Source organism: Fukomys damarensis, unplaced genomic scaffold (assembly GCF_012274545.1).
Source record: "Fukomys damarensis isolate Sample0158 unplaced genomic scaffold, DMR_v1.0_HiC HiC_scaffold_23, whole genome shotgun sequence".
Lineage (NCBI taxonomy): Eukaryota > Metazoa > Chordata > Mammalia > Rodentia > Bathyergidae > Fukomys > Fukomys damarensis.
The window spans coordinates 32,285,251-32,299,624 of record NW_022900935.1 but is presented as its reverse complement, the minus strand read 5'-3'; the positions used below and the strand labels follow the sequence as shown (position 1 = coordinate 32,299,624).

General features: G+C 53.7%; 1 protein-coding gene across 6 annotated transcripts in view; it reads left to right on the top strand.

Moving 5' to 3' along the window:
- Positions 1-14,374, top strand: part of Ssbp3 (single stranded DNA binding protein 3) — a 121,240-nt gene extending 106,866 nt beyond the window's left edge. For 5 of the 6 annotated variants that reach the window (XM_033767779.1, XM_033767776.1, XM_033767774.1 and 2 more), the window contains 9 exons: positions 3,492-3,580; positions 4,196-4,244; positions 4,776-4,811; positions 5,273-5,327; positions 6,576-6,646; positions 12,715-12,793; positions 13,065-13,093; positions 13,188-13,289; positions 13,902-14,374. In XM_033767779.1, coding sequence (XP_033623670.1) covers positions 3,492-3,580; positions 4,196-4,244; positions 4,776-4,811; positions 5,273-5,327; positions 6,576-6,646; positions 12,715-12,793; positions 13,065-13,093; positions 13,188-13,289; positions 13,902-13,931 — 540 coding nt within the window. In that variant the 3' untranslated portion in view covers positions 13,932-14,374. The remainder of the gene's footprint in view (positions 1-3,491; positions 3,581-4,195; positions 4,245-4,775; positions 4,812-5,272; positions 5,328-6,575; positions 6,647-12,714; positions 12,794-13,064; positions 13,094-13,187; positions 13,290-13,901) is intronic. The other variant, XM_033767775.1, reaches the window with a different exon arrangement.

Sequence of the window (14,374 nt, the reverse complement as noted above, 5' to 3'; positions counted from 1 at the left end):
TTTTTTTTTTTTTTTTTTTTTTTTTGGTAAGGGGAGTCTAACTCGGGACCTTTCGCTTACAAGGCAGGTGGCAGCACCACTGAGCTAAATCCCTGGCCCTAAAGTAAATTCTTTTAGATGAGGCTGAAGTTCCCAGGCTCCTGATCAGACCTCAATAGAGTACATGACCCAGTGAGAGACCTGAGGGTACCAGTCCCCAAAGCCTCAGAGGTCTGGTACTTGGGTTGGGACTTATATTACTCAACTTTCTAGGGCTGTGACAAAAACACGCAACACCCAAAGAAGAAAAGGGATATTTGGGCCATGGTAGGCTGGCTCCAAGGAAACATTGTGGAAGGAAAGCTGCTCAGCTCATGGCAGGCAGGAAACAGGGCAAGGAAGGACCAGAGAAAAGTGGACCAAGGCCAGATAGAATCCCCAAGGTCATACCCATGGCCCATCAGACACACCCAGAAGTGTGTTTTGCTAAGTGGTGCTCAAGCCACTCAAGTGGACAGTCAAGAGTGACCATCAGACTTGGTCATGTCATCACGCTGGCTTGTCTGATGTCTAGGGAGTTTCAGATGAAAGGTAGTGCACAATCCCCACAGACGATCCTATGCCACCCGCAGGGCCCTTCTGACCCACGGCTGATCCAAGCTCAGTCTGTCTGAGGCCATGAAGAGGTGGAGGGATTGTCAGTGCTGGGGCAGAGCACCTAGGGCTGGGTGAAGAGGGAGTGGGGCTCCCAGAAACTTTCCAGACAGTCTCCCTGAGGATTGGATTGCTCATTCTTTATACTGTGATCTTTAAGACAGCCCCAGGCAGGCCACAGGAAGCACAAAGAGCCCCCTGTCACTGAATCCTGTGGAGCAGAGGCTGAGGCCGAGAGGGTGGGGCCTGTGTTCTTGTGAGCCTGGACAGAGCCCCTGTTCTAGTTCTGGGCCACCCAAGTGGGGAAGAGGATGAAGACCTGGGCAGATAGACCCCCGTAGGTGGTGGCCCCATCCTTGGAGCGCAGTGTGATGGCGGGTGAAGGGGAGTTTGTGCTTAATAAGCATGTCCTCCCCTCCAGCAGCCCATGGAGGGCAGGAGCCCATTGCACCAGAGGCTCAGAAATCATCTGCTAGGCCTTCAGCCTTGTGTGAAAGCCTGGTGTTTCTGATTAGAAAACTGGCCCAAACCTGACTTCTGCTGGACTTTCACTCCTGACTCAGCAGGTGGCATTGGGCAAGTTTCTGACCTCTCTGGACCTCCAGGTTGTCATCTGTGAAGTAGAAAGACGAGTGACCCCTGGGGTCTGCATCTGCAGGGGTGACTTCACAGGCCGAGGAGAAGGGGAGCTACAGGGCTGTGCCCTTCCCCGCAGCTGCATGCAGCATGTTCAGCCGTCTCATCTCTCTGGGGTGAGCACCCGCCAGACCTCTCATTCTGTTCTGAGCTCTCGCCTTGCTGGCTGCAGTGCGGGCCTTTCCCCCTGGCTGGGGCAGCAGCTGCTGCAGCTGCAGGTCCAGAAGTTCTGGTTGCACCTGGAGGACCTGTCTAGCAGGCTGGGCTGTGCACGATGGACAGGAGGCTGCTGCCACATGGTGAGCTTCCTGTGCAGGATGTAGCATTGACGCATGGGCCTTCAAAAAGGCCTTTGAGGCCTGAGCTCTGCACTGCCACAGTGGTGTTAAAGGAGGCTGTGTTTGCTCCCCTGCCACTGTCCCCAATGCTGGTGCTTCCCGGGCTCACATCACAGCCCTTTTGGGCCCTGGAAGGGTGAAGCCTCATGGGCTCTTTGTCCCCATTGTACAAGCAGGGCAGTCAGTGAGCCAGGGCCAGGCTGCAGGGCTTCATCCCAGCTCAGCCGCATGTAGCTGTGCCCCAGGGCTGGCACTGTGCTTCAGCACCTCAGTTTTTAGTCTCGAAAGCTGGGAGAGTCCAGGAGTTTTTCTGACCATTAAGTATGAGTGAAAGCAGATAGCACAGGCTGATGGAAGGAAGCATTGTCACTCTTTGTACTTTGCCTAAGTCGCCAGCAAGTGGCCCATCTGAGGCCCGCTTCCCATGTGCACACATGAAGTTTCAGACTCTTGCTTCACCACTCTAGGCACCAAGCACCTATTTGTAACTTGGGCCCAGCCCCGCAGCATGAGCCCCAGGACAGCCGCTGCTCATCTGAGAAAGCACAGGGGGCGGCAGTCTTGGTGTGTGCCAGCTGGCATCCTGTGCTCCCTGCCATCAGGCCTGCCCACTGCCAGCCAGCCTGGTGTTGCTCCTTAGTTGTCAGCAGCCTGCCTGGGCGTTGTGGACCCCAGGCCTCTGGGTGACCAGGAAGAGCAGGTGACCCCAAGCCAACAGTAAGACATGGGAGCCGGTCCCTGGATAAAGACCCGTCATCCTGACTGCTGCTACAGCCTCGAGCTTCCAGCTCTGGCTCCATCCCCCAGAAGAGTGGTGAAGAGTGCGGGCCCTGGGGCTGCTGGTCCAGGTGGAAGCCTGGCTCCAGTGCTGTGTTTCCAGTAACCCTGCCTCCCACAGACCTTCAGTCTCCTCCTCAGAAAGAAGGGAGTAAGATCAGCCTCCTGGAGTTTAAGGACCAGACCAGAGACTGACTATGAAGTGTGGTTGTGCTTGGTGAAAGGCAGCTGTGCTGGCTCCTCCTTTGCCACCAGGCTTCATACCTCCTTTCCCTGACACTCAGTGCTGGCTCACTGAGCCCATCTGTGCTGTCCCCACCTTGTGAAGGCCCTTAGCATCCAGCAGGAGAGGTAGGGGGTGGCCATGTGGCTGTGTGGCTGTGGTCATAGCACAGGGTGGAACAGCTGGTGCCATGGTGAGGGCACAGTGCGTTTTGGAAGTAACTTGGTGGATGGAGCGTCAACCTCGGGATAGGTGGGAGCAGTGTCACAGAGGCCGGGCAGCTGGGTCAGGACAGGAGGTGCACGGGGTGTGAGGCCAGGTGCCCTCTTCCTCCCCCGCCCCCAGCCCCAGTGAGTTGTACTGAGCTGAACTGGGTTCCAGATGTGTCCGACTGTGTAGACTCCCCAGTCCGGTGGTGATCTCTCAAGTAGAAGTGGAGTCCTCTCCTCCCCAGCACTGTGACACATGGCCAGGATGGTGGGGCAGGTGGGGTTCTGTCCATGCCACATACCCCTCTGTGCTCTGACTTGCCCTGTCTCTCTCTCTCACACACACGCACGCACTCACCGGTCTTTTAAGTGGCTGCTATCCCCATTCAGCTCCGTGACCCGTCCCTCCCTCTCCCTTGCCCAAAGATGGGGAAGGTTCAGATGAGTAGCCTTTGACACTAGCAACCTGACGCCTCGTAAAACACATTGGCCGTCGTGACTGTCCCTCTGTGCTAGCTTGTCATTGTGGTCTCCGCTGCTTGTCCCCACTGCACCTTATTTGAAAGAATGTATTGTTTTTCTCGTCAGGTCCTTCACAGACTAACCCTCTTGCTTATGTTCTGTCTGTCTGTTTTCCCTCCCTCCTCTCTCTGGTTCCCCTTCTCCTTCTCATAGACTGACCCTTGGTTATCGTTGCAGAATTACGGCAGCGGCATGAGACCACCACCCAACTCCCTCGGCCCCGCCATGCCCGGGATTAACATGTAAGGCGAAAAGGCCCCGGCCAGGCTCAGAGCTACGGCCCTCCCCACCCTCAGCCGGCGCCCAGCAGTCTCCTGCTAGGAGCCCGTGCCGGGGCCTCTCTGGACCTCAGTGCCCTCAGTGGCAGATGTGGCTGTTGATGACCTGGGTGAGAACCCATCCTCATCTAGTGCCATTGAGCCGGGCAGCATTGCAGGCATGCTGAGGGACCCGCTTGTCTGGTCTTTGTGATATTCCCGGGTGACACTTGTCATCCCATGTATGAGGCCACTGAGGCAGAGAGGTAAAGTGACTTTCCCAGGTCCACACAGCTTTCATTGGCTGAGTCAAAACTGGGCCCTGTAGAGGTGGCCATTGTTTGAATCTTTTTGGTGAGTGTGAGAACTGTGCACTGCCTTTCTAGGAAAACACGTGCAGGGGCATTTCATGCACTTTGTAGACGATCTTGTAAATGTTAAGCATTTTACATAGAATTTTGAGGAGTTCATAGCTCTCCACTCTTGGAACTACCCATTAATATGGCAGAGCCAGTCGGCTTCTGAGGCCCTAGGACCTTGCACAGGTGTCCAGTTAGGTGGGCCACTCCTGTTTCATTGTCTCATCTCTCTCCCTCCCAGGGGCCCGGGAGCTGGCAGACCCTGGCCCAATCCCAACAGTGCTAACTCAGTGAGTATCCAGGCTGGACAGGGTGTTTGCCAGGGAAGAGGTTCCAGGGGCTAGGCTAGGGGCTTCCGTCCCCTGGTGGTGTCAGGAGGGGAATCTGCAGTAGGATTCTATCTGCCTGGGATCAGTGAGGGCTGGCCGCTGAGGTCAGAGAGTGAGAGGAGAAGGAGACCCCTGCCAGTCTCCTAGCAGGGCTGATTCCCAGCATCCCCAGGCAGGAGGGGCAAGATGCTTGGCGCCAAAGTCCAGACACAGGCTGGAGGAGTAGGGTGGAGCCGCGCTCTCCTGCCCTCCCACACTGGAGGCCTCCCTGCCCCCACGCCAGCCCTCCCCCGAGACTGGGCAGAAGGAGACCAGATTCCTGGGATGGGTGCTGTGGAGCCCAGAACTGGGTGGCACTCCCAGCACCAGCCCTCCTGGGGAACTGAGTTCACTGGGTCTGAAGCTTTTCCTGGGAGAGAGGGTTTGTAAGCAAAGGGGCACTGCCTGTTGGGGAGGTGGCTCTCATATGTGGCTCCCATATCTCGTTTCCAGATTCCATACTCCTCCTCGTCACCCGGCACCTACGTGGTAAGTGAGGGCCTGGGGCACTGACTGGGTTTCCACGTGTGACCAGCTGCACGTACAGGACTGCTCAGGGTCCCTGCCTGTCCCCATCAGACACGTTCTGGGCGCGGGTTCTAAACTAGCATGACTTGCAATCAGTGGTGGGCCTGAGTGGCCCAGAAACCCCCAAACAAGACCTGGGAATGGCCTCGTGGGGAGCTACCCAGCATGCTATGGGGCACCCCCTTAAGCCTCTGCTGTCACCACTTGAGCTGCCATGGGTGCCTCTTGACAGGAGGAGCAGGAGGGAACTCTAAGCCCAGCCCCTCAGGCTCACACACCTGGCTCCAGGTGGGCCTGGAGTAAGTGAGAGGAATGCGGCTGGGCCAGGCAGTGATCACTGCTTGCAGGGAGGGGATATGGTGGCCTCTCCCCATACCTGGTACCACCCTGGATGACTGATGCTAGCTTCTGTCTCATCTCAGGGACCCCCCGGTGGTGGCGGCCCTCCAGGAACACCTATCATGCCTAGTCCTGCAGGTAAGAGGGCTTGGGGGCAAGGGGATCCCTGCGGGGGGAAGTTACTTGGAAGTCCTGGGGGGTGAGGTGCAGAGCACAACCCACCAGCCACTCTTTCCTGAGCAGCACATCCCTGCTGGGCATTGTGACATTGGGACATTTACAGGGCTGTTGGTTCTCGGTGCCCCTGACCCACTCACTGTGTGGCCTCGGACAGGTCACATCTCTTCTGGCTCTTGGAGGCTGAGCAGAGAGATCTGAGGACAAGGGGCTTCACTGTCTTTAGCCCCTTGTTAGGGAGAACCCTGTCCTGGTGACACAAGATGGGCTCGGGGCTCTGGCATCCTGTGGCATGGTTCTTCTCTAGTGTCCAGAGCGCTGGGCTTCTGGGCTTCTGCAAAAGATCCCTTTCCCCGCTCTCTTTACTCAGAAGAGTGCATGTGCATGCACACGTGGGCCTGTGCACATACGCTCACACAACGTCACACTTCTGTGTCTTTCCCAGCTAAGAATAGCACGCCCGCCAGCCAGAAGGGATTCAACTCAGCCCCTGCCCATCCCAAAAATAAAAAGTGAGAGGCAGTCCAGATTTCTGCCCAAGAAATCCAGGCCTGCTCATGATAGAAGCACATTGGCTGATCTCCTCAGACTTCACTGGCGAAGTGGGGAGCTGGAGGGACCTACACCTCAGCCCCTCACCCCCCCACACACACACAGGGAAGCTGCTCTGCTGCCGGGGGAGCTGGCGGCCGAGATACAGCTCCCCTCTGGCTCCCTCTTCTGCCGCCGCATTTTGATGAGCTGCGTGACCTACATTCAGACTGGGTCATGCTAACCCGCTCCGTGTGTTAACATGTCTCCAGCCCCGTCCCTGCCTCTTCTCCTGCCCCTTCAGCCTGGCAGGCCGGCCCCTGGGTAATACCAGCATTTCCCTTCCCCTGGGCGGTGGTGTTGGGGAGCCCAGGTGGTGGCCTCAACCCCCCCGGCACTGTCACGGGCAGTAGAACCTTTAATTCCCGTGCCCTGTCCACACAGCTGGCCAGACACCCTGAAATGCTTCGTTTTGTGGTTGAGTGGTTTTCACAGTTGAATTTTCTGTGATTAAAAACTTTGTGAATCTTCATTAAATACAAATTAGCCAGAAAATGGTGGTACTTAGAGGAAATTTTAGGTGATAAAATACAAAAGAATGAGTTCAAGTGCCACAAGTTTGTTTTAATTAAGAAATGAATTAATCACCTCGACTTGTGGGTTTCCTCTGTTCTACAGATTCAACAAATTCCAGTGACAACATCTACACAATGATTAATCCAGTGCCGCCCGGAGGCAGCCGGTCCAACGTAAGTCTGCTTTCTAGTAATTTACATATCAGATCCCATAACAAATCATAATTAACTTCATCAGCTGAGGGGAAAGCAAGTTTAATTGATTTCAGCCATTTGTTACCAAAGATGAATAAAATAAACCGTCAGAAAAGTGATTAACTCTTGGGCTACCCACTGCCAGTTTCATGGCTGGCAGAGGTGGCAGAGGAGGAGAAAGTGCTTGAGGGCTCTGGTCCCCACACTGACAGCTCCACCAACCTGAGCCATCCCTTCCTGGTCTCCAGGCCGGTTCCTTGTGTGTGGTGCTAAGAGTGGAGAGCCCAGCAGGAGATTCTGGGTCGCGCCTACCTGGTGTTGCAGCTGTGAGCTCTGGGACCCCTGTGTCCAGCAGCTGTGCCTCTGCCCTGGCCGTGCTCCTTCCCTTCCTGCTCCAGAGTCCAATCTTTGAAGCACCTTGCAGTGCAGAGCCTCCTTGATCTGACCCCCACTTGTCCCCTGAGCCCACGGGTGACCTACCTGTGTGGCCTCATGGCCTCTGTGGCCAGCTAGGAGGAGCTTCCCAGGTGCAGAGCCAGGTCTGCTCCCCGTCGACAGCTGCACGCGTGCTCAGTCTCGCCCTCCGGTGTGCAGGTAGAGGCTTGATCCAGCCTCTGCCAGGGAGCTGCAGGTCTGGGCAGCAGGGCTGTGGGCTCCAGAGCCAGGCAGGGGCTGTCTCTGCCCTGGCTCACAGGATGAAGCCTTTGGGGCACTCTGTTTGGTCTTACTGATCCAGTTGCTGAGGTGATACCCAAATCACTCCATGTACTAAGGCCGGAGTACAGCTGCCCACACACACACGGCCGCCTGCAGCCCTCCGTGGACCCTCTCTCTGGCCTGGCGACTTCACCAGGGTCTCATGGCAAGGAAATGCTGTCAGACACTTTCTGATCCACACCTTTCTCCTGGGAAGCCAGTGCCTCCCATCACCCCAGCCTCATTGACCCTTCCTGGGATTGTGGTACCAGAAGCTCTACATCTGGAGGAATCTCAGGGCACAAAATGTCCTGGGTCTTGGCAACAGATGCAGAATGTTGAGTTGAAAGGCGTAAGACCCATACAGAGGCCCCAAAGACAAAACAGAGAACACTTTTTGGTTTGGTTTGGTTTTTTGAGACAGGGTCTCACCATGTAGTTCACGCTGGCCTTGAACTCACTGTCTAGCCCAGGCTGGTCTCAAACTCACAGCAGTCCTCCTACCTCAGCCTCCCAAGTGACTAATACTATTTTCAGTGCCAGATGGACACAGCACAGATTATCTGCCTCTTGTGGTCACTGTCACCATATTTTTCTCAAGTGCAGATGCTGGCCTTCTAGCCTGAGGGCCTCTCCTCAGCATACAGAGTCCCCCCTGCGTGCTACAGACTCCTGAATCATACGCTTTGTGTTGAGGTAGTGCTGGTTTCATTGTTAGCATTGTGAGTATTGTGACGGGGTTTCTAAGAGTTCCCATCATGAAAGAGAGAAAGATGACAGTGTCCGCACCACATGACCCAGCATCATTGGAAAAGAAAGCAGAGTGACTGTGTTATTTCAGTGACAGCTGGAAAGACACACACAACTGGATTGTAGCAGAAGAGAACCAAACAGTGCAGAGTGGAAAAGAATTTGGGATTAGGCGTGGCTGTATAGGAGATGGGGAAGCACACATAGGCACATCATTCTTTTTTGTTTGTTTGTTTTTTTGGGTTTTTGAGGCAAGGTCTCCCTTCATAGTTCAGGCTGGCCCTGAACTCACTGTGTAGCCCAGGCTGGCCTCGAACTCCTGCCTCATCCTCTAGAGTGCTGGGATTACAGGTGTGCGCCACCACACCTGGCTCTAGGCACATTGTTCTGAATCTGGTGGTGCTCAGTCAAAAATAGCTGCTGGATTGGTTTGGGCAGAACCTGGAATGAGCCCTGGCATCATCGCGCTCCCTGATTGTGCTGTGAACTGAGAAAGGTACATTTCCTGATTCAGAGGTGGCATCGAAAGCCCGGTGTGTGCGCGAAGAGAGAGATTTGATAGCGATGTGTTGGTCTGTGAGGAGAGCGGGTCTGTCTCGTCTCACCTGTGGTACAGCACCAATGATTCGGGTCCTGACCCAAACAGGCGTGTGACAGGCTGCGGGGTGGCTCAGGTAGAGCACGTGCCTAGTGTGGATGACACACACGCTGGGTTTGGTCCCCAGCACCGCTGGACAGAAAAAAACCCAGTTCCTGCTAGATCTTAGTACAGTGATTTAAAAACCACAGTTTGAAGTAATACTGGTTTCTGTGATGATTTTAAACGGCAGAAGATTATTGTTCTCTTCGTGAAACACAAACTAGGCATTGCTCATTTATCTGCATATTTGGCAGAATACACAGTTAATTTTGGCAAGTTCCATTTAGCCTAAAAGTTTCTTGCCATCAGAAGTGAAATTACTTTACCTGCTGAAGTTCCTGTACACCTTGTACCTGACTCTGCCACAAAGGGGGCTGTGATCTGCCTACCTGAGATAACCAGGTATGTTAATGAAAGTTTGGGGTCACTTTTTTAAAAAAGTTTTGGGTTTTTTTTGGTAAATGTTTGCAATACATAATGATTGTATTCTTCATGGCTAGTTGGTACGTGTACATAACCCATCTTGATTCCTTCTCCTTCCTCTTCCCTTCTTTTCCTGCCCCTTTCTTCCATCTCTCGGTCCCCCTGGGTCACTTTTCAATGTCCTCAAAGCTTGCAGAAGAACTGAATGAGTTTCTTGACCTCCTAGAAATGGAAACTGTCTCCCACGGGCCCACTGGGTGACTCATTGTTGCTGCCGTACAAAAGGTGTTGAACCGTGGGCCTGCTGAAAAAACCATATTTATTGACGTGTAAGCCAAGCTGGGTGTCGATGTCCATCTCTGCTGTGGAAATGGGTGTGAGAAGAGATGGGATAGCAGTGAAGGAGGGGTGTGACCTGTTCTTCCAGGGCTGTGCTCGTCGTGAGAGAGGCCGCCAGGAGCACCCTGAATTGTTCTCCGTTGGGTGGAGGTTGCAGTGGAACCTCACACCACAGAAACAGTGACTCGTTCTTTGGGAATGAGACTGCTGGTGAACTCAGAGCGTCACGAGAAAGGGTAGCCAAGTGAAACCAGACTTCTTCACTTTATTAAAATTTCTGACTTACTTGGTCTCCACCTCGGGTTTTCCAAGTCTGTTACCTATGTGCTTTGAAACCATTCTTCCTTAGAAACAGAAGTTTCATTTACGTGATTTCTGTCCCATGCACTTTGTAGTGCATGCAGGTAATGGGCCTCATAGCATGGTGGTTTCATGTGGGGATTCACAGCTACAGAGGCCCTGACTGGTGAGCAGTCCAGAGCTAGCCTAGAGCCTGCAGTGTAGACTGTCAAGGAGCTGGAAGCCACCACTGCACATGCACCAGCAAGAAGATGTCCTGTGGGCTACAGGGTGCTGAGAGTAGTCACACTGGGAAATGCAGCCGAGCCGGAAATTGCTGCTGTGTCATGGGGCAGAAAGAACAGGTGGATGACTATATCCATCGATGAAAGCATACAGGTTTTAAAGTTTACTCACAGGGGGCATGTACTTAACTAGTCCTTCTACTAATTGCTACTGTTAATAATGGCATTTGTGTAACAAATAACAATAGATAAATGTGCCAGGACTACTGGATATCCTCATGCAAGCACTGGAGATCAGACTACTTGCTGGTATCAGTGCATAAAAACGAGCTCAAAGTAGATCATAGACCCACACGTCAAGGCTAAACCTATAAAGCACCCAAAATAGAAGATCTTCATGACCCAGATGAAGCAAAGCTCCCTTAGATGTAACACTGAAAGCACAAATAGAAAAAAGTAGTGGGCAAGTTGGATGTTTTGTTCATCAGAAGGAAACAAACAAATAAAAAAGAGATTGGTGGTGCACACCTGTAGTACCATCTACTTGCTATGAAGGCTGAAGCAGGAAGATCTCTTGAGTCCAAATTGAGACCACCTTGGGCAACATAGCAAGACCATATCTCAAAAAAAAAAAAAAGAAAAGTTAAGTAGACAATCCATGGGCTAGAAAAAATATTTGTAAGTCTAGATCTGAGAAGGAATATGAACCAAAATATATAAAGAACTCAAGAATAAAGACTCCTGTTAAAAATGGAGCAAGCATCTAAACAGACTTCTCTCTCAATACACAAATAGCAAGCACATGCAGAAAAGGGTGCTGTCCTCATTAGTCATCGGGAGTGCGGATTGGCACTCGCTCAGGCCCCACTTCCCACCCACTGTGATGGCTGGAGTAAAGAAGTCAGCTGACTGCTGACTCGGGAGATTGCGTGGAGAAGCCAGAGTCCTTACCCACCACTCGCTCGCAGGGCTGTGGGGTTCCACGGTGGGGCTGTCGGGCATCCTGAGGCGGGCTAAGCACTGAGTCCCACGTGACCTGACACCAGCACTGCTGGGCATCTCCCAGAAAGAAATGGTGTTCGTCACATGGGGACTCGCGTTCACAGTAGCCCAAAGTGCAAACCTCCAGACTCAGACTGTACCATCAGCTGGTGACCGGATAGGTAAAAATGTGTTGTGTCCACACTGGACTCGTTCGTCTGTAAGAAAGAATAAAATAAGTGATTCCTGCAGTGGCAAGGATGAACTTTGGAAACTTGCTGAGTGAAAAGAGCCACCCACAGAGGTCATGTGGTTCCCTTTATATCCGGTGTCCAGCATAAACGTATTCACAGAGACAGAAGGATTACTGGATCCTTAAGGCTGAGATTGGAAGGGAGCTGAGGAATAACTGCTAATGCACACAGGATTTCTTCAGGGGGTGGGGTGATGGAAATGTCCTAAAATTGATTGTGGTGATGGGATACACAGGTCCACAAATATACTAAAAACCACTGAATTGTACACTTTAAGTGGATCAGTTATATGCATGTGAGTTACAGCTCAGTGTCACTGTTAATATAGCAGAATAATTTCAAATACCTGACTCATATACTTAAATGACAACATGTGTTTGTGTTTGTAATAGCGTGTCTAGAAGCGTATATTATGTTGGTGTGTTCTGTGGCCTGGCACGGCTGTGTCCTGAGTTGGCTTCCTAAAAGAGGTCGCCCTCAACCCTGTATGGCTCAGGTCTGCTGCCTGATGGCCTAGTGCGCATCAAAGCCCTAGGGCGGCTGGACACTGCTCCTGAGTCAGGTGCGGGTGGAAGGTGGCCCCTGCCCAGGCCTCGCCTCTCAGTCCGGCCTACGGCCTGCATTGTCTGCTCCATGCCCCTCTCTGCTCTGCTGCCTGCATGCAGCCTTCTGCGCGTTCCGGACCCTGGCAGTGCCTTCTGTGACCACCCTGCCTGACCCGTTCTACCCCTAGTTCTTCTCTTCTCCCCATCCGTGTGGCCTGGCAGGGGCTGTCCCATGGGGCAGTTGGGTACCTGGGGCGGAGGCACAGGTGTGATGGCTCTGTGTCAGTGCATAGCCCAGGCCACGTGTCCATGTCCTCCAGCAGATCCTGCCTCCAGGGTGCAGCACCAGACCTCACTCTCCTGTGGGCCCGATTTCCTGCCCAGCCTCGAGAATGGCACTGTGGGATGGGACCTTTCTGCATCCGGTTGCTGCCTTTCTGTGAAAGGCTTGGTAGTTCTGGGCAGGGCTGGGGAGGGGCACAGGGCGGGTTCCCTTTCTGAGCCCAGCTCTGCTTCACCCCTAGCCCATGCCCCAGCTCTCTGCCCTGCTTCCTGTTGTCCCTGGGCTGGCTCCTTCCAACACCTGCTTGTGTGCCGCTCATGGGAGATGCAGGAGGCGTCGATCGAGAGCTTCCTTTGTGGAATGGGAAGCCATGGACCGGTCCCTTTTCCTGCCTGGGTTGGGTGCCTTAGGTGGCGTGTGGGAGTGAGAACCTGTGCCCTTCTCCCCTGGGGCTGTGGTGAGGAGCCTGCTCCAGCTTCCTAGTCACCCATTGCCCACCAGAACAGAGGCACCTGAAGCAGGACATGGTGCGCAGGCCCTCACAGGTGCTGGCCTGGCTTTGGTGACCGATTTGCTGCACCCACTGAGCTGTGCTTTGTGCTTCTCCCTCAGTTCCCGATGGGTCCTGGCTCGGATGGCCCAATGGGAGGCATGGGCGGCATGGAGCCACACCACATGAACGGATCCTTAGGTAAGACAGCCCCGCCCTGCCCGGCAACCTGCTCTGTCCTCAGCTCTTGGCAGAGCTCGGCCTGCCTGGGTCTTGACCTTGATTGGACACAGGGCAAGGTCCTGAGAGAAAGATAATGCTCAGCTGGGAAGTTCCCTGCAGAGTGTGGGATTCGGTTGGAAGGGCTTGGGCCTCCCCAAGGAGCCCAGGGAGGAAAGGGTCCTTCGCGGTGCTAGAGACGCCTGGGGGAGGAGTGAGCAAGAAACTGAAAAGGGTTCTTCTTCCTTCCCAGGGTCAGGCGACATAGATGGACTTCCAAAAGTAAGTGTGTGCCCGTGTCTGCTCCTGGCAGTGTACCCTCTGGAGGGCAGGCTGCTGGGGACCCAGAGACTCACCTGCTCTGCTCTCTCCATAGAATTCTCCTAACAACATAAGTGGCATTAGCAATCCTCCAGGCACCCCTCGGGATGACAGCGAGCTAGGAGGGAACTTCCTTCACTCTTTCCAGAACGACAATGTAAGCCCCTCTGCCCTCACGCTCCTCTTCCCTGGGTCCTTCTCTCCCCCAGGGTCTGGGGCCTCTGCCCAGCAAGCCAGGGGCCTTGTGGCCACAGCCGGCCCACCGAGTAGGTGGCCTAGCAGCCCTGCTTAGGCTTTGCACCCTGGTGATTTCTCCACACCTGGCACGGAGCCTGGCCCCTGCCTCCGCATCTGCCTGGTGGCAGCATTTCTGGATGCCATGTACAGGCCAGATGCCCTGGGCTGAGAGGGACAGCGTGGCCCTGGGAGTGAGGCTCACATCTCCAGAGATTCTGGCCGGCTCCCTGTGCTGGACACTGCCTGCTTTTCCACTTGCTTTTGTGCACTGGGCTGCTGTGCACGCTCATTTGAAGCCTTTGAGAGCCCAGGTCCCTGCAGTCCCAGTTTGCAGAAGGTGTGACTGACGGGGGAGGGCTGGGGAAGTCACATTGGCTGCCGTAGTTCCTGCCAGGTGGCTGGGCTTCCACCTCCTTTCCCTCATCCTGGCCTCCCAGCCCCTCGCCCACCGAGTGCCATCCTGTGCTCTCAGCCTTTCCTCTTGAGCTCTGTGCTGCTCACAGTTTCTCCATCCTTTGCTTCCCCCCTTCAGTATTCTCCAAGCATGACGATGAGTGTGTGACCCCCTTCTCCAGGAAGCTGAGAGAGCCAGCCTTGCAGGCGGGAAGATGGCAGAAATTATGCAAGAAGTGAGGTGTCATTACCAGGAGCTAGGGGAGGGCGTCTCCCCACTCTCAACCCTCTCCTCCACGTCCCCACCTTTTCCAGTTTTAGTTTCATGCAATAAAAAGGCTGAACTTTTTATTCCGTAAAACATGAAGGACAAAACTCAAAAATATATTTCAAGTCAATGACCTGGAAAATCCCACCCCCTACCCTTTCCCAAAAGGACCTTTTCTGTACATGACACTTTTGTTGTTTTTTGTTTGAGGTTTTACCGTTGCTGGGATTTTTTTTAAATTTGTTTTCAGGGGGGATTTTTTTGGGAAAAGTTTTTTAAAATGGAAGCTTCTAGCAAGCCCCCGAAGTCAACTTCTTTGCTTTCTTTAAAAAAAAAAAAAAAAA